Source organism: Balaenoptera acutorostrata, chromosome 16, assembly GCF_949987535.1.
Source record: "Balaenoptera acutorostrata chromosome 16, mBalAcu1.1, whole genome shotgun sequence".
In the NCBI taxonomy this organism is placed as follows: Eukaryota; Metazoa; Chordata; class Mammalia; order Artiodactyla; family Balaenopteridae; genus Balaenoptera; species Balaenoptera acutorostrata.
This window is the reverse complement of record NC_080079.1, coordinates 60,435,407-60,461,870: the sequence shown is the minus strand read 5'-3', so window position 1 is coordinate 60,461,870 and position 26,464 is coordinate 60,435,407. Positions and strand designations below refer to the sequence as shown.

The window sequence follows — 26,464 nt, the reverse complement described above, 5'->3', positions numbered from 1 at the left end:
GCAGATTCTCAACTGCTGTGCCACCAGGGAAGCCCAAGGAGGGAGGTTCTGATATATGCTACAACATGGATGAAGCTTGAAGATATTATGCAAAGGAAAATAAGGCAGACACAAAAGGACAAATATTGTAGGATTCCAACTATTGTATCTAGAATAGTCAAATTCATAGAGACAGAAGGTAGAATGGTGGTTGACAGGAGCACAGGGGAGGAGACAATGGGGAGTTATTGTTTAATGAATATGGAGTTTCCATTTGGAATGATGAAAAAGTTCTAAAAATGGATGGTGGTGATGACTGCACAATGTAAATGTACTTAATTCCACAGAACTGTACACTTAAAAATGGTTAAAATAGTAAATATTCAGTTATGTATAGTTTAACACACACACACACACACACACACACACACACACACACACACACACACACACACACACACACACAAGAACATATCATCATATCTGTGATGCAGGCATTAGAAAGCCAGTACTGCCACTCTACAACTGCAGCTGCTTCCTGACACAAAGTCAGTGACTAGAAACTGGAGAATTACTTGTACACTTACATACAACCAACATTTCAATAGTCTTTCTTTTGGATACCCAAAACTTCAGGAAAATGGCCCCTACTTCACTTTCTGCTTTCCTCTCATGTCAGAGCATCTAGTTGGCTGAACCTAATTCACGTTTAGAACCCTAGTTGCAAGGGATCCTGGGGAATAATTTTTACCATTTTAACCTCTGTAGTACGAAAGACAACTAGAGGGAGATTGGAAAGGATCCTGAGTGCCAATTCATCATATTTGTGAAAGGATCCTGAGTGCCAATTCATCATATTTGTCACAGGCACTGAGTCAATGGTGATTCATAGATGGTAATACTCCTTGTAGTCAAGTCATCATTTCCAGTAGTTGGCCAGATTGTCCTGCAGCTGGTCAGTCACAAAGATAGGATAGGACAAAACAAATAGCTTCAGTGAGGCAGAATAGGGGAAAAGTTTGTTGATAGTTATTGTCTCCTTTTGCAGTTCTGGGCTGATTGTGCTTAGTTTGTTAAACCTAATATACAGTATTTGCAGTTTTAATATGGTAACTGAGTTTTAATAAGTAAATGAGTTATTTACATTATCGTGAAGATAATTTAGTGCATGTCACTCCATTGGTATGCATTAAAGGCTCATTGATTAAAGAACAGTCATGCTACTGTTAAGAAATACCGGATAAGCTGTTTTCATTGTATTAAGTATGGAGATAAGATCATGGGAAATATGCTGAGCTCTTTTGCTGTCAAGCTGCTGACATCTTTAATTAGTATGAATTAAATTTGGAGAGAAAAGAAATAAATTTTCTAGTAAATGAACAAGTTGATGTGCTGAAAATTGCATTTTTTAATAGTTTTCAAGGGACTTCCCTGGTGGCATAGTGGTTAGGACTCCGCGCTCCCAATGCGGGGGGTCTGGGTTCGATCCCTGGTCAGGGAGCTAGATCCCACATGCATGCTATAACTAAGGAGCCCGCCTGCTGCAACTAAGGCCTGGTGCAACCAAATAAATAAATAAATAAAAATAAATATTAAAAAAATAGTTTTCAAAAATTTCTCACCGGAGTCCATCCAAAAGATAAGAAATGTTTTGTTCCACTCTGTACAGAACAGTCAGCTACTTTAGTTTATCTGTTATCTATGAGTTGGAACTAAGTTTGAGTAATGCCTCTTGATGGTAAGATTCTGCATGAGTGGACTATTCTCTCAGTGCCTTGATAATAACATATTGACCTTTGATAACTAATTTCTTAATTGCTCATGATTTCAGAATAAACTTCTTTTAAATTTTATCTCAAATTGAAATGTTTCCTTTACGTACCAGTTAACATTTTGGACAAGTACCATGCTTTGCATGCAGTGCTTTTTGATGTGGATCAAACTTTAATGACGTAGCTAGGAGTTAGTGTCTAAATAATATGTCAGATTTTTCGATTCTATTATTCTACTTCTATAAATCTAACCCAAGGCACTGCAGTACTATCTGTAATAGTAATAAAATTGTGAACAGTTGCCGACAGTGGAGAAATGGACAAATTATTGTATAGCCATACAATGGAATGTCCTTTTCAAAGGATAGTTTGATAACATTAGACAGGACTCATGCAATAATGTTAAGTAAAAATGATACAGAATTACCAATGGTATGATTTCTCTATAGAAATTTTCTCTATAGAAAATTCTGTGGATGAAACATAAGTAAAAAATTGCAAGCATTAGTTCTCTGGGGGGTACTTTTGAAATTATATTTTAAATGTTCTTCAACAAATATGTATTGCTTCTATATATTTTTCTGTCTTTTTACTGTAGAAGTGCATTACTCTAAAAGATCCAAACAATGCAGAAATTTGTAGACTACAAACTATAAAAGTCCTTCAGTCACCTACCTAGACAAATGAAGTCCAGTTTATCAACTTGTTCTTTTATGGATTTTGCTTTTGTTGTCATATCTAAGAAATCTTTACCTAACCTAAGGTCAGAAAGATTTTCTCCTGTGTTTTCTTTTAGAAGTTTTCTAGTTTTAGATTTTACATTAGGTCTGTGATCCATTTCAATTAATTTTTTATATGTGGTGAGAGGTATGGATTAATGTTTTTTGCATATGGTTATTCATTTGTTCTAATATGATTTGATGGAAAGACTATCCTTTCTCCACTGAATTGCCTTTGCACATCTGTAGAAAATCAGATATCCATATGTATATAGGTCTATTTCTGGATTCTCTATTCTGTTCCATTGATTTGTATATCTTTATGCCAGTACTACTTTGTCTTGATTAGGGTAGTATGATAGAATTCTAAAATGACCTCCAGTGACCTTTGTATCGTGGGAAGGACCTGTGAGTCTGATTGTCACTCTGTGATTATGTTATATTATATAGCACAGTTGACTAAGAAAGGGAAATTATCTTAGTGGACCTGACCTCATCAGCCAGCAAAGGACTGGGCTTTTCCTGGAGAAAGAGATTCTAAGTACAAGGGGGATTCAACAAAGGAAAAGCTGCTGGTTTTCAGAATAGGAGGAGGCCCTGAATGCCAGTGGCCACTAAGTTTACAGTAATTTGTTACACAGCAGTAGAAAACAAACACTGTATATAGTAAGTCTTGTAATTAGCTATCTAATCTTATTCTTTTTCAAGGTTGTTTTGGTTATTCTGTGTCCTTTGCATTTCCATATCAACTACTGAAATAAGTTTATCAGTATCTATAAAAAAGTCTGTTGGGATTTTGATTGGGATTCCATGAAATATATAGATCAGATTTTGGAAGAATTGACGGATGTCAATGAAAAATTAACCAGTCGATCTAAGAAAGAAACGGAAAATTTTATGTGAGCCAAATTGAGCACTGTAACCCAAGAACAGCACATCAGAAAGCTCTCAGAGCTGTTCCACCAATAAGAAGTGTAGGCATAGTTATATAAGTTTTTTTGAGACAGAGGACTGTACTTTAAATGACGTTTTATTGACAGTTACACGCTCCAGATCTAAAAGTTGTGTGGCCCCTTACAAGATCAAGAAGGAATGTTATCTTTTTTTTTTTATACATTTATTTATTTATTTATGGCTGCATTGGGTCTTCATTGCTGCATACGGGCTTTCTTTAGTTGTGGCGAGCGGGGCTAGTCTTCGTTGCAGTGCATGGGTTTCTCATTGCAGTGGCTTCTCTTGTTGCGGAGCACGGGCTCTAGGCGCATGGGCTTCAGTAGTTGTGGCACATGGGCTCAGTAGTTGTGGCTTGTGGGCTCTAGAGCGCAGGCTCAGTAGTTGTGGCACATGGGCTTAGTTGCTCCGCGGCATGTGAGATCTTCCCGGACCAGGGCTCGAACCCGTGTCCCCTGCATTAGCAGGCAGATTCTTAACCACTCCACCACCAGGGAAGTCCTGGATATATTTTTGGTAGGCTGATTGTTGGATAAGCGAAAGAGAGGTGACAAGGATGATTCAGTTTACCAAGTTCTAAGGTGGATTCTTTTTTTAAAAAAATATTTTCTTGTAAATCGTTCTTTTTTTTAAAAAAATGTTTATTTATTTATTTTTGGCTGCGTTGGGTCTTTGTTGCTGTGCGCGGGCTTTTCTCTAGTTGTGGTGAGCGGGGGCTACTCTTCGTTGCAGTGCGCAGGCTTCTCATTACGGTGGCTTCTATTGTTGCGGAGCACAGGCTCTAGGCACGCGGGCTTCAGTAGTTGTGACATGCAGGCTCAGTAGTTGTGGCGCACGGGCTTAGTTGCTCCACGACATGTGGGATCTTCCCGGACCAGGTCTTGAACCTGTGTCCCCTGCATTGGCAGGAGTGTTCTTAACCACTGCGCCACCAGGGAAATCCCAAGAAGGAATGTTATCTTTTAAGGAGTTGTCTTGCTGGTGCTAGGAGAATGTTGCTCTTTATGGCTGAGCAGGTATTTATGCCAACGGGGGAGGTTTGGTTGATGCGTAATACAGATACACAGTTCGCAGTAGTGGGGAGAGAGGAGGCCAAAGGGCAGAGAAAATATTTTTATGTTTGAATTCTTCTTGTCTGGACATAAAATATGAATTTTATTTCACAGCATTTTTATTTTCTTAAAAATTTGAGTCTTTTGACCCACCCATGTCACTATTTATTTAGATCTTTAATTTCTCTTAGCAATGTTTTATAGTTTTTAGTGTACAGATCTTTCCCATGTTTGGTCAGATTTATCCTTGGGCATTTTATATTTTTTGGTGCTATTGTAAATGGTATTATTTTGTAAATTTCAATTTTTTGATTGTTTATTTCTAGTATATAGAAATACAATTGATTTTTGTATGTTGATATTAAGCAATCTTGCTAAACTAATTTATTAGTTCTAGTAACTTGTGTTTGTGTGTATGTGTAGATTCCACTGAATTTTCTACATAGATTATCATATTGTCTGCAAATACAGTTTTGTTCCTTCCTTTCCAATCGTATGCCCTTTATTTCTTCTTCTTGCCTTATTCTACTGGGTAGATTGCTCAGTGTTTTACCTAAATGGTGAGAGTAGACAGTCTTGCCTTGTTCCTGATATTAAGGGGAAAGCCTTTAGCTTTTCATCATTAAGTATGATGTTAACCATAGGTTTTTCAAAGATGTCCTTTATCAACTTGATGAAGTTTCTCTTTATTTCTAGTTTGCTGAGAGTTTTTCATCGGGAATGAATATTGGATTTTGCCAAATGCTTTTTTGTCTTTTGAGTTATTGTGTGGTTTCCCTGTTTTAGCCTATGGTGAATTATTTTTATTTTCAAGTGTTAAACTAACTTTGCACTCCTGAGATAAACATCACTTGGGTATGTTGTATTATCCTTTTAAAATATTGTTGGATTTGATTTGCTAAGATATGTTTAAATTTTTGCTTTCATCTTCGTAAGGGCTATCAGGCCGTAGTTTTATTTTCTTGTAACGTCTTTGTCTGGTTTTGGTATCAGGGTACTACTGGCCTCATGGAATGAATTCAGAAGTATTCTCTCCTCTTCTGGAAGAGTTTTATTTTAGTAGTCCATTTCTCCCAACTTTTGTGCTATTGTTGACATATTTTACTTACATATTTACCCATATATCTACCATTTCTGGTATTCATATTTTCAAATGATGGCATTTTTGTTCTGCCTGAAGGACTTCCTTTTCACATTTCTGGTAGCTCAGGTCTGCTCGAGATGAAATTATTCAGTTTTTGTGTGTCTGAAAAAGTATTTGTTTTACCTTTGTTTTTGATCAACATTTTACTATTCATAGAATTATAGGTTGATCATTTTTTTTCTTTCAGTGTTTTAAAGACATTGTTTCACTGTCTTCTAGCTTGCAATGTTTCCAGTGAGGAATCTGCTATCATTCTTATCTTTGTTCCTATGTGTATAATGTGTGTATCCTCTCTTTTTACTTTTAAGATTTTCTCATTGTCATTGATTTTGAGTAATTTGATTATGATATGGTGTGGTATAGTTGTATTTGTTTGTTTGTTTTTTATTTATTTATTTTTGGCTGCGTTGGGTTTTTGTTGCTGTGCGCGGGCCCTCTCTAGCTGTGGGAGCGGGGGCCACTCTTTGTTGTGGTCCACGTGCTTTTCACTGCAGTGGCTTCTCTTGTTATGGAGCACGGGCTCTAGGCACGCGGGCTTCAGCAGTCGTGGCTCGCGGACTCAGTAGTTGTGGCTCGTGGGCTCTAGAGCACAGGCTCAGTAGTTGTGTCGCACGGGCCCAGTTGCTCTGCGGCATGTGGGATCTTCCCGGACGAGGGCTCGAACCCGTGTCCCCTGCATTAGCAGGCGGATTCTTAATCACTGTGCCGCCAGGGAAGCCCCGGTGTGGTATAGTTTTTTGTGTGGTTCTAATGTTTGGAGTTTATTGAGCTTTTTGATTTGTGTTTATAGTTTTCACCAAATTTTGAAAAATGTTAGCCATTGTTACTTCAGATATTTTTTTCTGTCCTCTCCTCTCTCTCTCGTTGTTTGGGGACTACAATTATGCATCTATTAAGTTGTTTGAAGTTGTCCCATCTCTCACTGATATTCTTTTCATTTGCTTTTTTTTTTTTTAATCATGGTAAAATATACATAACAAACTTATATTTTAACCATTTTTAAGTGCACAGTTTAGTGGCATTAAGTACATTTACATTGTTGTGCAACCATCACCACCATCCATTTCCAGAACTGTTTCATTATCCCAAGTGGAAACTTTGTAACCATTAAACAGTAATGGGTATTTGTCTCCTACTGCTCAGTCCCTGGAAACCAACATCTACTTTCTGTCTCTATGAATTTGACTACCTCATCCAAGTGAATCATACAATATTTGTCCTTTTGTGTCTGGCTTATTTCACTTAGCACAATGTCTTCAAGATTCCTTTTAAAGGCTGAATAATATTCTCTTCATTTTAAAAAATTCTGTTTTTCCTGTGTTTCATTTTGAATAATTCCTATTGTTATGTCTTCAAGTTTACTATACTTCTGCAATATCTGATCAGCTGTTAATCCCATCCAGTGTGTTTTTTTATTACATATCTTGTAATTTCATCTCTAGAAGTTTGAGTTGGATCTTTTTTATGTGTCTATATCTCTGTTTAACTTTTTGAACATTTGTAATACAGTTATCATAACTATGTTAATTTCCTTGTCTGATAATTTTATTATCTGTGTCAGTTCTGGGTCAATTTCAATTGATTTTCTACTCATTATAGATGAATTTTTCTACTTCTTTGCATGCCTGGTAATCTTTGGTTGGTTGCCAGACATTGTGATTTTACCTGTTGGGTGCTGAATACTTTCTTATTCCTATTAATATTCTTACGCTTTGTTGTGGGATGTAGTTAAATTACTTGAAAACAGTTTGATCCTTTCGGTTCTGCTTTTAAGATTTGTTTGGCTGGACCAGAGACATGTTTAGGTTTAGGGCAGGATTTCTCAATATCAGCACTATAGCACTTTGGGTCAGATAATTCTTTGTTGTGAGGGGCTGTCCTGTGCATTGTAGAGTGTTTAACAGCGTACGCAGCCTCTAGTCTTTAGATGATCCCCTAGTTGTGACAACCAAAAATGTCTCCAGAAATTGCCAGATATTTTGGGGGGGGGCAAATTGCCCTCAGTTGAGAACTACTGTTTTAGGGTTAATTTTGCCTTACTGCTATGGAAAGATCTTATTGTGTACTCTACCCAGTGCCCCACGAATCATGAGATTTTTCATTTTTTTCCAGTCTGGTTGTTTATAGTAGGCACTTTTAGTGGTCTTGTGTGAATACTGGGCGTTATTGCCTCTAATCTTTCTGGGTGGTTCTTTTTTCAGTCTTGTTTGGTTTCCTCACATATATGTGCTGATCAGCATTCAGCTGCCTATTCAAGGGAGATCCTTTGCAAATCTCTGGAGTTCCATCTTAGTCTGCTTGGGCTGTTATAACAAAAACACCATAGGCTGGGCAGCTTAAACAACAAATCTATTTCTCGCAGTTCTGGAGGCTGAGGAGTCCAAGATCAAAGTGCCAGCAGATTTGGTGTCTGTGAGGACCTGCTTCCTAGTTCATAGATGGTCATCTTCTAGTTGTGTCTTTACATGACAGAAGGGAAGAGAGAACTCTCTGGGGTGTCTCTTATAAAGGCATTAATTCCGTTCACGAGGGTTCTGCCTTCATGACCTAATCACCTCCTAATACTATCCTATTGGGGGTTAGAATTTCAACATATGAATTTGGGGGGAATATAAACATTCAGTCCATAACAAGTTCTCTGTCTGTGTATCTTTCTCCTCTCTAGTATTCTATCCCAGGTACACTAGCCACCTTGATTTCCCTAGACTCTCAGTTCCTTTGCAACTCACCAGGTCTGCTGGGCCTCACCCAGTTTATATCCTGTACCACTCATGGCTGGGGCAGTAGGGCTTACCTTGTTTCCTACTCTCAAGGATCTCCTTTGTTGTCTGGTGCCCACTGTCTTGAAACTGGTTTTCTCCCCATATATTTTATCTATTTTTTGGCTGTTTCAGGTGGAAAAGTAAATCTGGTTTCTCTTATTGCATCTTGGTCAGAAGCAGAAGTCTCTTTAACTGATAGTTGATTCATATTAATTATTGGTTAAAGCTGAAAGTATTCTGAAACATTTACTTACCTAATTTCTTCATTATGTATATTTGTATGAAACTTATAGCTGTCATATTCTTCATTAAAAGTCTCCTGTTCCCTGTAGTTCCTATGGTACAATGTAAATATTAAATTTCCTTGAAGCCTTTTATCATCTGTTAATATACCTCTTTAATGCAGGTTTTCATAGTGTTATCTAAATATGGGCCTCTAACTGTATGTAGTAGCATACAATTAACGGGTGTGCCCTGACCTGATGAAGCACAACAGTGCAATGTGTCATGCTTTTAGGGCATTGCAACAGCAGGCTCACAGACTTCCAGGAGGCTTTCTTGTAAGATAACTCATATTTTCTAGCAGCTAAAACACCAGCATCAAAGCCTGTTTGTTAGCCAGATTGAGGGTATAAAGAACAGATTGTTAGCCAGATTGAAGGTGCTATAAGACATAAAAAAAAATAACCATGAAAGAGATCATTTTGAGCATTGTGTGAGATGAAACTACTGAAGAATAAGGCTAAAAGGATGGGGGTGACTTGGAGCCCGTTGGTAGGTAAGCTGTTAGAAAAAGGAGAAAGGTAGCAGAATAGAAGTAAAATGACAGAAGGAATCTGGCCTTATTTTGTATGAGAAGAGCTTCTCATACTTATTACATCGTAATTGTTGCAGAGTTTGTAGCATGTGCTTGTTGGATATTCAGGCATATTCTCTGAAATAATTTATTCAGAGAATACCTTGGGGAAAAGATATGTATGTAGTGTGTAGGATGAAGCCATCTGGCTATCTATATGGGCTAAAACATAGCAAAATCATTTAAAATGGAACTATATATATGTAATACATGATATAAAATTATATATATCAATGTGTATAAATTCCATGAGTTGAAAGTGAATAAATCATAATTCCTTGGCCTTTGGGGTGGCACTGATATACTGTAGGTAAAAAAAAAAAAGTTGAGTATGATTTTTTGTAGCTCTGCAGTGTATAAGAATTAGCCTTTTAAAATATGTCCTTACAGATGCATGTACTGTTAATTTTTTAAGACTGAAAAGCTATTGTGGATTAATACTATTAAAAGCTCTGTTTTGAAACACTGTGATTTAAGGTTTCCAAAAACTAGGATTGCTTTTTAGTAATTAAGAAACAAATATTTAATGGGCATGTTTCTTGTTGGCTGAATACTTTTGATGGTGTAAGAGGTACTTAGGTAGTTGAGTATCTGCCTTTTTCAGGTGATTTTAAGTATTCATGGCAAGAGTTTGTGTGGATAGAAGAATGCAGAAGTAGCAGCTTTTTACTTTCCTTAGCATAAGGAAGCATAGAAAGTTTTTCATAGCCAAAAATGCATGTTGTAAGGGAATGATAAGCACTAAAATCAGGAATTACTACATCTGAGAGGAGAGGAAGGGGTTGCTATCAGGGAAGGACATTCACTTGTATTGATGTTTTGTTTTGCTTTTAAAGCAAACTTTTAAAATGAAGTTCAACGTATGTAAAGTGTAGATCATACGTATACAGATTGATGAATTTTCACCTGTATAACTAATACCCAGATTAAGAAACAGAACATATGTATTGGCACTGTTTGGTTTTTTTTTTTTTTTTTTCTTTCAAGCTGGGTAGTGGGCACATGGGTGTTTGTTGTATCATTCTTTCTCCTTCTTCTTCTTTTTTAATGCTTTAAAGTTTACCTACTGTGGGCTTTTTTTTAATATATATAATATTTATTTATTTATTTTGGTTGCACCAGGTCTTAGTTGTGGCACGTGGGCTCCTTAGTTGTGGCATGTATGTGGGATCTAGTTCTCTGACCAGGGATCAAATCCGGACCCCCTGCATTGGGAGCGCGGAGTCCTATCCACTGCGCTACCAGGGAAGTCCCCTTGCTGTGTTTTTTAAAAATCATCTCAGAAGGAAATATGGTCTTTAGAGATCTGGAAAATGTCAGAAAGCCCACAGGCTTTAGTAGCTGAGAAAGTACTTTAGGGAACTAGGTTTTTTCTCCATGTAGGCCTTTGTCTCCCGTATATCTGATAAAGTTTATAAACCTGATATAGGCCCAAGTTACTGAACATTTTAAAATGGAAAAAGAACATAAACAGAACTGTGTGGGATCAAAGTAGTAAAAATTATTAGTACTTTTTGAAACAGCACATTATTGGCCTTTTATAATTGCAGTATAGGGAATTCCCCAGGGGTCCAGTGGTTAGGACTCCGTGCTTTCACTGCTGAGGTCCCGGGTTCAACCCCTGATCAGGGAACTAAGATCCCGCAAACCACGTGGTGAGGCCAAAAATTAAAATTAAAAAAAAAGGAAATACTATAATTGCAGTGTAAAATATGGCCCCTCAAATTTATGGTACATTGAAATGTTTTATCACTAAATCTCAATGATAGTTTAAGAAGAAAATTCCTTTTTCAATTCTGTAATGGAATATTCAAGGTATAGAAAGAAATGAGCTGTTAAGATATTTATAGATATTTATATCTAGTAAAGGCTTTATATTTGTTATAGAAATTATTTGTATAGTAGATAGAAATATGCTTAATCTAAGGGGTTTCCTGCAATTAGTTATCTATCTGCCTTTGTGGGGTTGTATTGTTTTTTGGAGGCAGGGTGGGGGGGATACTTATTCCATGAACATGAAGATTTCTGAAATTTGATTTATTTTTACGTATAACAAATCTTTCTATATATCTCATTTTATGAAAAGTGTTGAGTTATTTTTCTCAATTGTTCTCACCAGTAGGCTTTTTCTAATTAAGTTATGGCTTGCTGTGGTGTGGAAAAGCCATTTGTAAAATATTACCAGAAAAACATTTTGTAAAAATGTTCGGTCATTAGCTTTCCTTCTGCTATTTGGGTTATATGCATATAATTATTAGAATGTTAATCTGTTGAAAACTACTCATTAATGAATAATTTTTGTTTCTTTTACTCTCGTCCGGAAGCCAATAGGGCAGTGTAGATGAATTACTGTTTCTGATGTGTTTACGTTTATTTTGTCTTCAAAGGAGTTGTTAGGACACCCTGAAATTTTTGTTTTATTTTCCTGTTTTCCCTTGACAGGCAGTGGAAGAGGAAATGGCTTTTCCTAATCAGCTCTGCATTCGCCGCTGGACTACCAAGCATGTAGCTGTTTGGCTGAAGGATGAAGGCTTTTTTGAGTATGTGGACATTTTATGCAATAAGCACCGACTTGATGGAATCACATTGCTAACGTTGACTGAATATGATCTCCGGTCTCCTCCTCTGGAAATCAAAGTCTTAGGGGACATTAAAAGGTTAATGCTGTCAGTCCGAAAATTGCAGAAAATACATATTGATGTTTTAGAAGAGATGGGATACAACAGTGACAGTCCCATGAGTTCCATGAGCCCTTTCATCAGTGCTCTTCAGAGTGCAGAGTGGCTCTGTAATGGGGAACCTTCACACGACTGTGACGGACCCATCACTGATTTGAATTCTGATCAATACCAGTATGTGAATGGTAAAAACAAACATTCTATTCGAAGATTGGACCCAGAGTATTGGAAGACCATATTGAGTTGTATATATGTTTTTATAGTGTTCGGATTTACATCTTTCATAATGGTTATAGTGCACGAGCGAGTGCCTGACATGCAGACCTATCCACCACTCCCGGATATATTCTTAGACAGGTAAGTTTTGTTTCTAGTTGCCACGTTTGTAGAAGATAGCTGTACTAGCAGTGATAATGATATATTCATGATAATTACGTTGTTTATTATTGTTGTTTTGGTTGATATATACTTCCCATTTGCTTTATTTGGTAGTATATAAAGATATGCTTTAGAATTGCCTTTTTCCCTTAGAGTAAACTAGACCTTAAGCCTAGATGAGTAGGAAGAACCACTGCTTAATTTATTTTTCTACAGCTATGTTATAGCTCCTTGGGCACTTCAGATTTTAAAAGGGTTTCCTGGAATGTTACATGTAATAAATGGAATTTGTTTACTTTTTTTAAAAAAAAGATGAACAGGGTTTTGCTTCTTTTAAAAATATGGGGAGGTCTCATGTATCATCAAATAAATTAGAACTATCATAAATACAAACTGATTCGTGGAAAGTATTCTGTTTTTATAAATACTGAATACATAAAAAAGAATATAGTATATTATATGAAAAATAAGAATAGAACAAAACTCAAAACTATTAGTTTTTATATTTGTGGTTTTAAAAAATCTTTTTAAAGTTTGTAGTGCTGTCTTATTTGTTTTTATAAAACGTGCCCTTCTGAAAGTGCCTTATAGTATATGGGGTTTTTTTAAATGAAATGAATTAAAATGTCCACGTTAAGATGGCAGAATGACATATATATAACATTTTATTCTCTCTCAAGCCCTGACTAAAAGTATAGTAAAGAAGTTGTGTTTGTTTGTTGGTCTTAAGTTGTAAACTTACAAGGAAAGGGTAGATAAGAGAGGAGAAAACAGCCATACATTTTTGGGAGTTTGAAAGCAGATGGGTGAGGGACTTCCCTGGTGGTCCAGTGGTTAAGACTCCGCACTCCAATGCAGGGGGCCCGAGTTCGATCCCTGGTCAGGGAACTAGATCCCATATGCCACAAATAAAAGATCCCGTATGCTGCAACTAAGACCCGGCGCAGCCAAATAAGTAAATGAATATTAAAAAAAAAAAAAGAAAAGCAGATGGGTGAGTGGCAACTAGCAGAGCTAAAGTAACCTAATTCTAAAGCAGCAGTCGGGAAAACTGAGAACCAACACAAACTATCTTGCAGATTTCTCAAAGCTCTGGATACTGTGGGTGAAAGGGTGGTGCTAAAATAAGAAAGCTGTTTAAGAAGCTGTTAGATCCCTATATCTCCTTCCCTGTTCTATCGTACACAATTTTTCCAACAGAAGACCCTAAGGAAGTAAGGAAGACAGCACGTGGATATCTGATGAAAGAGTACTCTAGGCAGAGGAAACAGCAAGGTGCAGGAATCCTGAATTGGTAGTAGGCTTAGCATGTTTAAGGAACAGCAAGTGAGAGATGGAGAGAACAGTTGGAGATGAGATCTGAGAGGAGACAGGAGTCCAGATTTTGTAGGTACTTGTAGACAATTGTAAGGACTTTAGCTTTCATTCTAAGTGAAAAGGGAAGCCATTGGAAAGCATTTAGGAGAAGAGTAGAGTGATCTAACTTCCATTTTAAAAGGTCACTCTAATTGTTGTTAATAGAATAGCCCGGGGGTGGGGATGGGAAAGCAGAGGTTAGTTAAATTATTGAATTCATCTAGACAAAGATGGGGTGGATTGGATGAGAAGAGTAGTGGTACATACATATATATGTGGGTGTGTGTAGATATACATATATGTATGTATATATATGTGTGTGTGTATGTATATACATACAGGCAACAAGATTTGCTTATGGATTTGCATGTAAGGTGTAAGAGAAAGAGAGAATTCAAGGATTATTCCAAGATTTTTGACTTGATCATCTGGAAGGATGGAGTTGCCCTTTATAGAGGTGGGAAGACTGTGGAAAGACCTGACTTGGAGAGAAAAATAAGGGTTTGGTTTTAGACATGTCAAGTCTGAAGTATCTTTTAACACCAAATCAGAAGTCAAGTAAGAGATGGAAAGATGAGTTAGTGTTCAGGGAGATCTAGGCTGAAATTTGGGAGTTACAAGTGTAGGTAAAGCCATGATATTAGATAATGTCTACTAGGAAGTGAGTTTAGAAAGGAAAAGAAGATTGAAGATTGAGCCCAAGAACAGGTATAATGTTTAGAGGTCAGAAAAGTAAGGCAAAACTAGTAAAGAAGAAGACTGAGGAGGTCAGGGCAGAGAGACTGAGAGAGTATTATGGAAGCCAAGTTAAAAAAAAAAGAAGTATTTTAAGAAGACAGGAATAAATTATAATTAGCTGTGTCAAATGCTGCTGAGGGGTCAAGTAAAATGAGGATAATTGACCGTTGACTTTGACAAGAGTTAATAAGGGCAAAAGCCTGATTATAATGGGTTCAACAGAGAATGTGAGACTGGAATTTACCTAAAGGTATATCTCCACAAATATGAAACAGCATATGGACAGAGTTATTCATTGTGACATTAATTGTAATAATTATAAATATTGGAAATAATCTAAATGCTTATCCATGGAAAACTGGTTGAATATACTGTGGTACACCTATACAATAGAGTACTATTTAATCATAGAAAAGAATGAGGAAGATTTCTATGAACTGATGTGAAATGGTTTGTAGGAAAAACTCAGTAGCTGTGAAGCACCATGAGCATCCAGATCATGGTTTCTAAATACCAATCTGTACTAAAGGAACAGACCGGGGCTCCTTAGAGAAATGGCTAATTTTAAGTCTGGGGCATGGTAAGCATAAAATTAGCCTGAAATAGATTTTGTGCCATAAAGCAAGGAAGTGGAAACCTATCAAAAGAACATATGAGCTGGTTTTAAGGGGCTCCCACTGATCAAGTTAGGACAGTTGGAACATCAAAAAGCATAATGATGGTAATGGATTATAATACACTGAGAAAGAAAAAGAATCTATGAACCCATAGTGATAAACAAAACAAACAAAAAGTGGTGGACTGAGAGGGGAAGTTCTTCAAGGGAATTATAAGGGAAGTTGAAGAGCCATAACCAAGCGCAGTACATGAACTTTAATTGAATCCTCGATCAAGAAAAAAAAAAATACTGCTATAAAGGACATTTTAGGGACAGTTAGGAAAATTTGAATATGGATGGCATATTAATTGATACAGTTTAACACTAAATTGGTGTTACAGTTTCCTGGGTGTAATAGTGTATTGGGTTATGAAGAGGGTATCCTTGTTCTTAGGAGATACATGTTGAAGTATTTAGGGGAGAAGTGTCAATGTCTGCAACTTATTTTGGGAAGGGTTTAGTCTCCTCCAAGAGTGTGTATGTGTATTTAGGTTTGTATAGAAAGAGGGAAGTAAAGCAAATATGGGAAAATGTTAATTATTGTAAACGATAGATTTAAGTGAAGAATACAAAGTATTTATCTTTCAGCTTTTCTTTTGTTATGATCAGAATTTTTCGAAGTAAAAAAATTGGGTAAAGAAATGAGAGAGAGGAAGAGAATGGGAAGAGAGAAATTGGAAACAATCAAGTCTTACAAGCCCTTAAAAGTTTTTCTATAAGGGCAACAGAGAAATGGAGTTGTATTGGAGAAAGGAGGAAAGGATATGGAGTCACCAGGGTTTTGTTTTGGATGGGCTATATTGTATAGCATGATTGTTGTACTGATGATAGGAATGGCCCAATTTAGAGGGAAGGAGATACTGTTAGAGGAAAGAGAGGGTATAATTGATGGAATAATATCCTTGAGTAGATGAAAAGGGGTAGGATCTAGTGGGTGGGAGAGGCTGGTCTTAGGCACAGGGCCTATTAATTCATAACAGAGGGGAAGACAGAAAATATGGAAACAGAGATATAAGGTTGCTAGATGTTATGGTAAAGCATGGGCAAGTCCTCTGCTGATTGTTTTTATTTCCTCTGAAAACAGAGATTTAGAAGAGAGAGAAGGTCGGAGCTTTGAGGAGAAAGGATGAAGTGTAAAATAGTCATCTATGAGAGTGAATAGACTTGTGTGATGTAGTAGCCCACTAAAGACCTCCTTGAGGTTAATAGTCACGTTGATATTGTGTGTTTTTACCAGCCTCAGTCAACTGCACAGATACAGGTATAGAATAGGTAGACCATTGGACTTAAGTGGGCTTGAAGTTTTGCTAGGCAATGCAATGAAGGAAAAAGAGGAAAGGGAGTGATTATAATGACTAACCATGGACATAGGTAGATAAGGAGGGACAGGAGGATATGAGGTAGGTGAAGGACAGTGAAAGTGTTATAAGATCTATGGATTTGGGGTCTCAGAATTATTGAAGTTGGAGTACTAAAAGGAATAAGATGGAAAGACAAGAGGTGTTGGTTAGTATAGAATTCTTGACATTGAGATTATGAAGAAGAATCTTGATAATGACAAGATCGAGTTTATAACCGTGGATGGTAGGTCGCTGAAGTAGAGTAAAAGATGAGGTCATAGGAGGAGAAGTAAAAAGAGGAGTGAGAAGGATATATACCACAACAGGAGAAGTTTTGGAGAGTGACAGTGAACCAAAAACTAAAATCTCAAGAAATCAGAGAATGGATGCTGAGGTTCTATAGATGACTATGAAAGGCATAATGGGAAAAAAGAGGGAAATGATTGATCATGAGGATTTTATTTTAAAGTGTACAATTCAGTGGTTTTTAGGATATTTACAAAGTTGTGCAACCATCACCACTAATTCCAGAACGTTTTCAACACCCCAATAGACTCATATCCATTATCAGTCACACCCCATTTCCCTCCTCCCTCCAGACCCTGGCAACCACAATCTACTTTCTGTTTCTATTTCTATGGATTTGTCTATTCTGGACGTTTCATATAAATGGCCATTACAGCATGAGGCCTTATTTTGTGTCTGGCTTCTTTCATTTAGCATAATGTGTGTTTGTTTTTTTTTTGTTTTAAATTTATTTATTTATTTATTTATGGCTTTGTCTTTGTATCTGTGCGAGGGCTTTCTCTAGTTGCGGCAAGTGGAGGCCACTCTTCATCGCGGTGCGCGGGCCTCTCACTATCGCGGCCTCTTGTTGCGGAGCACAGGCTCCAGACGCGCAGGCTCAGTAGTTGTGGCTCACGGGCCCAGTTGCTCCGCGGCATGTGGGATCCTCCCAGACCAGGGCTCGAACCTGTGTCCCCTGCACTGGCAGGCAGACTCTCAACCACTGCGCCACCATGGAAGTCCCTAGCATAATGTTTTTAAGACTCATCCATATAAGTAGTATGCATCAGTACTTCATTCCTTTTTATTACAGAATATTATTTCATTGTTTGGATATACTACATTTAGCTTATCCATTCATTAGTTGATGAAGGGTTGAGTTGTGTCCACTTTTTGGCTACTATTAATAATGCTGCTATGAAGATTCATATACAAAGTTTTGTATAGACATATGTTTTCAATTTGCAATGGGGGTTTGAAACCAAATTTTGCCTAACAGTCTACAGTGCCACCAGCTACAAAGCCCTGTGCTCTTAAGTATCTAAACTTTATTCACAGGAGAATGGTAGCAGGTGCTGTCAGCATTCCTCCTATATCCCCTCAGATCTCTTTTCCATTTTCTTGCACATTTATACTCCCAACATCCAGCAATTGTATGTCTTTGTTGGAGAACTGCTCTTGGGCTGCTGGAATACACTTTGCCTGCTTAAAAAGAGAGCCAAACATACTTGGAAATTTACATTCCTTCAGCAGCAGCCCTTAACCAATAACTGATGAGGTGGGGTATAAATATTTCATTTCTCTTTGCCCTAATTAGGACAACTTTTAGGTTGGACCTACACTGTCTCCCAGATTCCTCGCAGGATTGAGCCAAAGTTACCCTTACCTGAGTTTACCACAGGGCTTTGCTTGACGTCTCACTCTTGCCTTGCTTCCTTGCCTTCCTGATCTCATTTCCCCACTACCGTATATTTTCCCTTGGGAACATTCCTAATAACTTTCACAGTGATCTTTGTTTCAGAGTCTGCTTCTGAAGCTTACTTGACACAATTCCAAGAGCTTCAGCACATCATAAACAAAAAATTAGGAGATAGGGCTTCCCTGGTGGCGCAGTGGTTGAGAATCTGCCTGCCGGTGCGGGGGACACGGGTTCGAGCCCTGGTCTGGGAGGATCCCACATGCCGCGGAGCAACTAGGCCCGTGAGCCACAACTACTGAGCCTGCGCGTCTGGAGCCTGTGCTCCGCAACAAGAGAGGCCGCGATAGTGAGAGGCCCGCGCACCGCAATGAAGAGTGGCCCTCACTTGCCACAACTAGAGAAAGCCCTCGCACAGAAACAAAGACCCAACACAGCCATAAATAAATAAATAAATAAATAAATAAACCCAAAGGTAAAAAAAAAAAAAAAAACCTGTCATCTTTAAAAAAAAAAAAAAAAAAATTAGGAGATAGAGATGCTTCTAGAGGCAAGCCCACTTATATGTGAGGAGGGATAGCTAATAACCATAATAGAGAAAACAGAAGCACTATAAAAAGCACACATAAATAATGGAAAAACCACATTAATCTGGGGCTTCACTGCCTTTCATTTCTCAGTAGTCTCTGAGGTCATTACCATGTCCGGTGTAATAATCAGTGTTCACAGTGATGACTCTGAATTATGAAAGAAAATTAAATTCTATCCAGAAAAAAAAAGGCATAACATGTATAATGCATTTTAGAAAGCATTGCATCAGAATAAATATGAGATATTGAAAACACATTTGACAATTTCCTTACAACACTTCACTGAAAAAGAAACAAGAAAAAGTGGGGGTGGGGGCCCCCAATAATCCCATGAAGGCAGTAGCAGTGATAATAATGAAAATTTGGAAAGTAGAAAGCTAAGTGTCTGTTGTGAGGTTGGGAGTGGGGACTAGCGGTGCCCAAGAGGTGAGTCTGTTTGTACTGCAGTGCTCCAGAAAAACTCTCAAAACAGGAGGCATCAAACATCTCTCAAGACTGGGTATAGATAGGAGCTAAATATGGGAGAACTGGTTGAAAATCAATTTAAGACCTGTTCTACTGCAACAGAAGACAGGTGGTTTGTTCTCCAGAGTAGTTGAATGTGAGGGACTCTAGACTCGGGGACACCATGCCCAGATGAGAACAAAGGTACCTGTTTTCATTGTATTTTCAAGGTGATTAACTGTAAATCTAGACCACAGAGACTTCCAGCTCCCTTCCTTAAGTAACCAGACTAAGTTCCCAGCCCCAGTCATACCCAGCCCCGGTCATACCCAGCCCCAGTCTTCCAAGCAGGAGAACAGATTCCTCTCCTTGGAAAACCCACACAAGAGAAAAGGACTACAGATACTGTGGTAGGAGAGATATCCCTATCTCATCAACTAGACCTCTGTTCTGTCACAGTGAAACCCATACTTCATAACCTCAGTCCATGCACACAGAGCATCACATTATTTTTTTTTTTAGTACTTCCCTGTCAAATATGAATGGTCAGTCAAGAATCACCAGACATTTGAGGAAAACAGATCAATGCAAATAGAAAAAAAGCAAACTGGGAAACACAAAATAGGGAGCAGAAGAACACTTCAAAAAAAATAACCATTCGTATACTCACAGATAAGAGATATTGCATTCTATGAGACAGTAACAGTAGACTATGAAAAAGGAAAATTCAGAGAAAAAAAGCTTTTGAAAAATAAAAAATGAAAGTAGAAATTTAAAATCCGGCAGGATAATTGGAACATGGATTTGATGAAATTGCCCAGCATGTAGAGCAGAGATAAGAAGTAGAGGAGGAAAAGTAAGATCAATCCACAGGGACTTCCCTGGAGGCGCAGTGGTTAAGAATCTGCCTGCCAGTGCAGGGGACATGGGTTCAAGCCCTGGTCCGGGAAGATCCCACATGCCGCGGAGCAGCTAAGCCCGTGCACCACACCTACTGAGCCTGCGCTCTAGAGCCTGCGAGCCACAACTACTGAGCCCACGTGCCACAACGACTGAAGCCTGCGTGCCTAGAGCCGGTGCTCCGCAACAAGAGAAGCCACCGCGATGAGAAGCCTGCGCACCGTAACAAAGAGTAGCCCCCGCTCACCACAACTAGAGAAAGCCTGCATGCAGCAACGAAGACCCAACACAGCCAAAAATAAATGAATTAAATTAATTTAAAAAAAAGTTAAAGAAAACAATTTTAAGGTCATTATTAGCAGAGTATCTTACTGACAGGGTGGCGCCATTTACATACATGTACTTCTTGTCAGTCCAAAATTTAAATTTTTTTCTGTTCCAGCGTTCCTAGAATTCCATGGGCCTTTGCCATGACAGAAGTATGTGGCATGATTCTGTGCTATATTTGGCTCCTGGTTCTTCTTCTTCACAAGCACAGGTACCTCTCTTATTCCATTAAAAGACTGAAAGTGTTTTGACTGTCTTATGCAAAGGTCATCAAACCTTGTTTCTTCCTTTGCTGTTTCCTTGTTACTTTCCTTCTCTAGTCATTGTGACATTATAATTACTGACATAGGAAAATGTTTGGGTTTGATCAACAAAAGAGTCAGCCTCAGGTAGTACTTACATATTTAGTAGTATTCTGAAGGTATTTTGCAGGGAAGGATTAGAGATGACGATATTCAGCCATGGGCCAACCACGACAATCTAAGTCTAGCCTTGCCTTTCTTTGGAAACAAATCGGAAATGTCACTTTCTATAGAAGGCTAGAAACTCCTCCAAGGGATAGTCTTCGGTCAGATGTTTGGGTGGAAGGAATTATTCTCTGCTTGGAGGAGGCGCATTAAAAAAGAGGTCATTTTGCACACTGTGCACATCTAGCAAGTGTAGTTTACTTCAGATGGTATAGAAGATTGCTGAATAAAGAAGGTGCTTCTTTTGCACTTTCACAAGAGATACAAAGGGAAGAAGTTTTCTGCATTAAAAAAAAGGAGAGAAGCATAAGAGGAGGCTACTTTCCTACTTCAATGAGAGGAAATTATTTAAGTAAAAAAATAAGGCGTAGTGTGGAATCTAAAGAGTAATACAAATGAATTTATTTACAAAAGAAAAGCAGACTCACAGCCATAGAAAACAAATTTATGGTTGCCAAAGGGGAAATGGAGGGGGGAGGGATAAATTAGGAGTATGGGATTAACAGAGACATACTACTGTATATAAAATAGACAAACAACAAGGATTTACTGTATAGCACAGGGAACTATCTTCAATATCTTATAATAACCTATATTGGAAAAGAATCTGAAATATATATGTGTGTATATATATAAATATGTATATAACTGTATCACTTTGCTGTACACCCGAAACTAACACAATATTGTAAATCAACCATTCTTCAACTAAAAAAAAAAAAAGGCATAGTGAAGAAAAAAAGATCTGATAAAGTTGTGGGTCTGCTATCCATTGTCTTTGGACACTGAAGAGGAATAGGGACACTTTCGTGAATTTTTTATTCTTTCTCCTCACCAGGGAATGCTTGAGGTAAACCACAGTGATGGGCTTTAGGTCCTAAGCAGCAGTTATTTCAGTGCTTTGAAGGTGAAAAGAAGGGTTGATGATTGCTATTCTTGTCACACTTTTAGGCCATATTGCACTTCATTCTCTCTCACTTTGCAACAATATTTATAACTGGATTGCTTAAAACCAGAGGTGGTTTAAAAACACATGTATCACTGCTGCTTTCTGGTTTAACTTTGCCTCACAAGACCCTGTAGATTTGAATTTATCCACTCTTCAAAACAAGAAAGAGTTTACCTTATATAGGAAACCTTGGTAGGTTTAGCAAAGCATAGCAGTGACCAGCTAAATGCAAGTTTTGATGTTTAATTAGTCAAAGAAAGTGTTTCTCAAAGTGTGGTCTTTGTAGCACTTTCTAGAATCACCTGGGCTCTTGTTAAAATTCAGATTCCATGTTGTCTTCCTCAGAAAGCTCACAAAATGATAGCGTGGGAAAAAGAAGGCAGAGACTTTTGCTCTGGACTTTCCACCATATGGTAAGAAGATTCACCATAAATCCTGTGTTAAAAAAGGATTGCATCACTGAACTTGCAGGAAGAAAGGAAAATCTCCAAGAGCCCCAAACACACAAACACATGAAAAAGAAAACACAGAAAAAATAATCTGTGGTGTACAATCAGAGGAATGAGTAAGCATCTCTGAAAAAGCATTCCACTGGTTGTAATGCCAGAGCTAAGATAAGGAGACTAAGCCTTAGGTATGTAACAAAGTTGAGTGGCTGATACCAAGACTCCCAGATTAAGCTGTGGATTTTGGAATGGGCTAGAGTGTTCTCAAGTCAGTAGGGCTAACTGGGTCTCAGAAGAAACGAATTTAATTCTTCTCTGGATGACAGTATATTCAATTTAGGCTCCTGTGTTTTCCCAAAATATTGGAGAGCAAGGCTATTAAGAAAGGTGAGAAGTGGTAGAATCCTCCTGCTTTGAGTTGGGACCCTCTCCATTCAGTGTTACTTTTTCTCTTTCTTACCTTCTTTTCTTCTTTTTTTACATTACCACTGCTACACTCTAGAAGTAGTAGTGAACCAGAAATGAAGCAAACCCTGCAGGGACTGAAACCTAGCTTGAAATAATTTCAGTTTCTAAAATTGCATTAAGGTGACCCCAGATTGTTAAAGCCCATAACCACTTGCCAAAAGAGATATCAAATCTCTTTTTGGGAAGATAATATAGGCCTAAATTTAATTCTAAAATTTTTTATATACAATATCTGGCACTCAAGTAAATAACTAATAAAGGGGTACATAAGTATGTAAGAGAATATGATCAAAATTTAAGAGAAACAATATATAATGGAATAGACCCACTGTGGATCCAGAAAATGGAGGTACCAGATACAGATTTTAAGGTAACTTTGCTGACTGTGTTCAAGATAATTTTAACAGAGAATGAAATGGAAACTCTAGAAGTAAACACATTTTTTAAAATCCCTGAAATTGAGAATTCAGTAATGAGTATGACATCAGGTTGAATCCAGCAGAAGAGAGAATCAATGAATCAGAAGATAATTTGAAGAAAAAAATTTTTTAAAGATAGAAAATAGATGAAATATTTGGGGACACTGAGGGGATAGCCTGAAGAAGGTTTACCATATAGATAATTAGAGTTCCTTGAGGAGAGGAGAAAGAAAATAAAACAGAAGTGTATTTGAAGTGAAAAAAATAAAAATTAAAATAAAAAAATAAAATGCAGATTCCTGAGCTCCATCCCAGGTGTACACACTGAAGTTTGAAACTTACTTAACCTTGTGTTGAGTACTTTTTTTTGAGGGTGGGAGGAGCATTTCAAAAATGTTTAAGTAAAGTCTCTGTACTTAAGAATTGTATAGTCTGTTTTGATTTAAGACATTAAAAAAAATTGTCAGAGATATACTTAATGTAAAACTTAGTATTAAAAAAAACCCTTAGTATTTTATAGCTTAAATTTAAGAGAAATTAAAGAATGTTTATTATATAATTACTGTCAACCAATTTACAATGTCACTAATGAGCAAAAAAATTCCCTAGAATCCCGTATTTAACTTTGCTTCTCATTAAATAAGTTATGACAATATATGAGTAATAAAACTAACACTAAGCTAAGTGTCAGTCTAGGTACTATCTTACTTCTCTCTTGCATAACTCTTACTTTCTCTTAGCCATATTTTCTTAACGGTGAAATGATGCTCTTAGGTCTGCACTGTCCAGCATGGCAGGTGCTAGCCACATGTGGCTATTTAAATTTAATTTAGTGAAAATGAAATACAATTAAAATTCAGTTCCTCACTTGTACATTTCAAATGCTCAAGCGCCACATGTATATAGCTTATCGGACAGTGCAGTTATTAAATTAGTCCATTTCCATCATCCTACTGGACAGTGCTTTAGGTGGTCTCTAAGATTTCTGTCCTCTTCAAAGGATCTAATGGTTTTCCTGCTTGTTCTCCCTCTAAGTAAACACTAGATGCCTGAGGTATTTTGGTTTGTTTTCTTCTGATCTTTCTCCCTTTTTGGTCACTGTTCACAGGTCAATACTTCTGCGAAGGCTTTGTAGTCTGATGGGCACTGTATTCTTGCTTCGCTGCTTTACCATGTTTGTGACCTCCCTCTCCGTGCCAGGACAGCACCTACAGTGTACTGGAAAGGTAGCCTACTGCCTTCTTTATCATTCTTTCCTCTTATTCTTGGTGTGTTGATGGCACCACGTATGAACTAAGGCTAAGACTTCGCTTTTAACATTAAAATGTGCTTTACAGCATTTTCAATATCTGTAATAAACCTCTAGAAATAATTTGGTAAAAATCTTAAGCCGGAATCTACCTTCCTGTTACTTCTATCCATTGATACTAACTAGTTCAATGCTGTAGAGCTACAGAAAAAAAGTAACCTTCGATTATCATTTTCCCTTTCTCACCATCCTCAACATCTTTAGTTCCTCATGTGACGTGACTCTGGCCCCTTCACTGTCCTCATCACTCCTTTTTAAAAAGTGTTGCAGTTGGACCATATTCCATTTAAAATGTAGTACCCACTACTCTAAACTTTACTCTTTCTGAGATATATTTAAATAATGGCTAATTTTTTTGTTTTTGTTTTATACTTTGTTGCTTGTTTTGGTATACTGTAGACATACCTTCTCTTCTGGTTAAATTGAGAGAGGATAGATTATGCAGATGGGAACAAAAAAACCAGGGTAATGAATTACTGTAAAAAATAAGAAAATGTTTAAAAACCCTGAAGATCACCTGTGCTTTATATATAGAATTGGCTGTTGTGGCTCATTAAATTTGGACAAGAGAATTTATTAGCCTACTTTTCTAAGCCTCCATGCTTTAGTTATGTGTTCCCAAATATTCAAATGATATATTAACACCTTTGTTATTTTAATGTTGTTTGTAAAGTGTAAAACAAAATTAAGTGTCTGTTCTTCTACTGCAATATAAATAGCTGAAATACCTGCAAGGGAAGATTAAGCAGCCAAAGGAGATCAGGAACTAAAAATATAGCCCTGAGCTGCAGAGTGACCAAACTTTCTCCAGGTATAAGGAGACTGACCAGTAAGAAAGGAGGAAGGGTTAATGACATTTAGGATTTAGTGTAAAGGAAATGTTTTATTTTTAAGATAAAAGCTGTTTTTGTTTCTTCTTTTTTTTCCAAAAAGGGAAAGTACTTCTTTCTAGTTACAAAGTTATATAAACTTATTGTAAAAATTCAAATTTTATATAAATATATAAATTAAAAAGTAAAATCTCACAAAATTCCCACTTCTTTCACCCCACCCCATAAATAATACTGTTAATCGTTGTGTATATACCACATGGACTATTTTTAACAATGCTTACATATTCATACAAATTTATATAGATAGATACTTTTTGAACAGAAGATAGGATTATATTGCAGACATTGTACTTTAGCTTATATTTTATTTAATAGTATGTTGTTTACTTTCTTCTGAAGAGATACATATAGCTATACCTCATCCTTTTTAATACCTGCAGAGTATTCCATTGTACAGTTTACCAGTCTCTAAATGATGTACATTTAAGTTATTTTCAAATCTTACTATTTGTAAACAATGCTGTCATAAACATCCTTGTACATTTATGGTTTTTCACTTATTTAATCGTCTTAAGATAAATTCCTGGAAGTGGAGTTAGGAAATTAAAGAACATACACACTGAAAATTGTGATACATATTGCTCACATTTTCACTAGGAAAGACTAGTTTTTCACTACTATCACCACTATGTGCATGTCAGTTTTCCCATCACCATGCCGGCACAATTTTTGGAGTCACTGCCATTCTGATTAATGAAAGATGATATGTGAGACTTTTATGGTCTTATATTTTAAATTTAAATCTTTAATCTGTCGACTGAAATAAAAATGCACAACGTGAGAGCTGTGAGTTTATTTTGAGACTTACTGAGGACTATAGCCCAGGAGACAGCTTCTCAGATAGCTCTGAGGAACTACGCTGAAGATGTAAGGGGGAAGGTTAGCATATATGTGATCTTGGGGAAGGTGTACGTGCAATCAAGCCACACGTCTTGGTAGAAGGTTGCTGCTAGTCGTGAGGAACAAATGTCTTAGTTAATGATTTTAGTGCTTTTCTAAGTATGGGAAGATGCAAGAAATTGGGTTCATAAAATTTTCTCCTGAAAAAAATCTAACTATCCTGAAGGCCTTTTCTGTCAGTTTTCCCAGAGCATAGAGTGCCTCATTCCTGACTGTGTCCTGAAGTCTTTTCAGGGTATGTTGAAGGTCAGCGACTGCAGTGGCTAA

At 37.2% G+C, this 26,464-nt stretch overlaps 1 protein-coding gene across 4 annotated transcripts in view; it reads left to right on the top strand.

Annotated features, from left to right (window-relative positions):
- The window catches only part of SAMD8 (sterile alpha motif domain containing 8), a 79,035-nt gene that overhangs the window by 45,314 nt on the left and 7,257 nt on the right, over positions 1 to 26,464 (top strand). For 3 of the 4 annotated variants that reach the window (XM_007166570.3, XM_007166569.2, XM_057531065.1), the window contains exons 2-4: positions 11,678 to 12,270; positions 20,462 to 20,557; positions 24,204 to 24,321. In XM_007166570.3, the coding sequence (XP_007166632.1) occupies positions 11,678 to 12,270; positions 20,462 to 20,557; positions 24,204 to 24,321 (807 nt within the window). The remainder of the gene's footprint in view (positions 1 to 11,677; positions 12,271 to 20,461; positions 20,558 to 24,203; positions 24,322 to 26,464) is intronic. The other variant, XM_057531066.1, reaches the window with a different exon arrangement.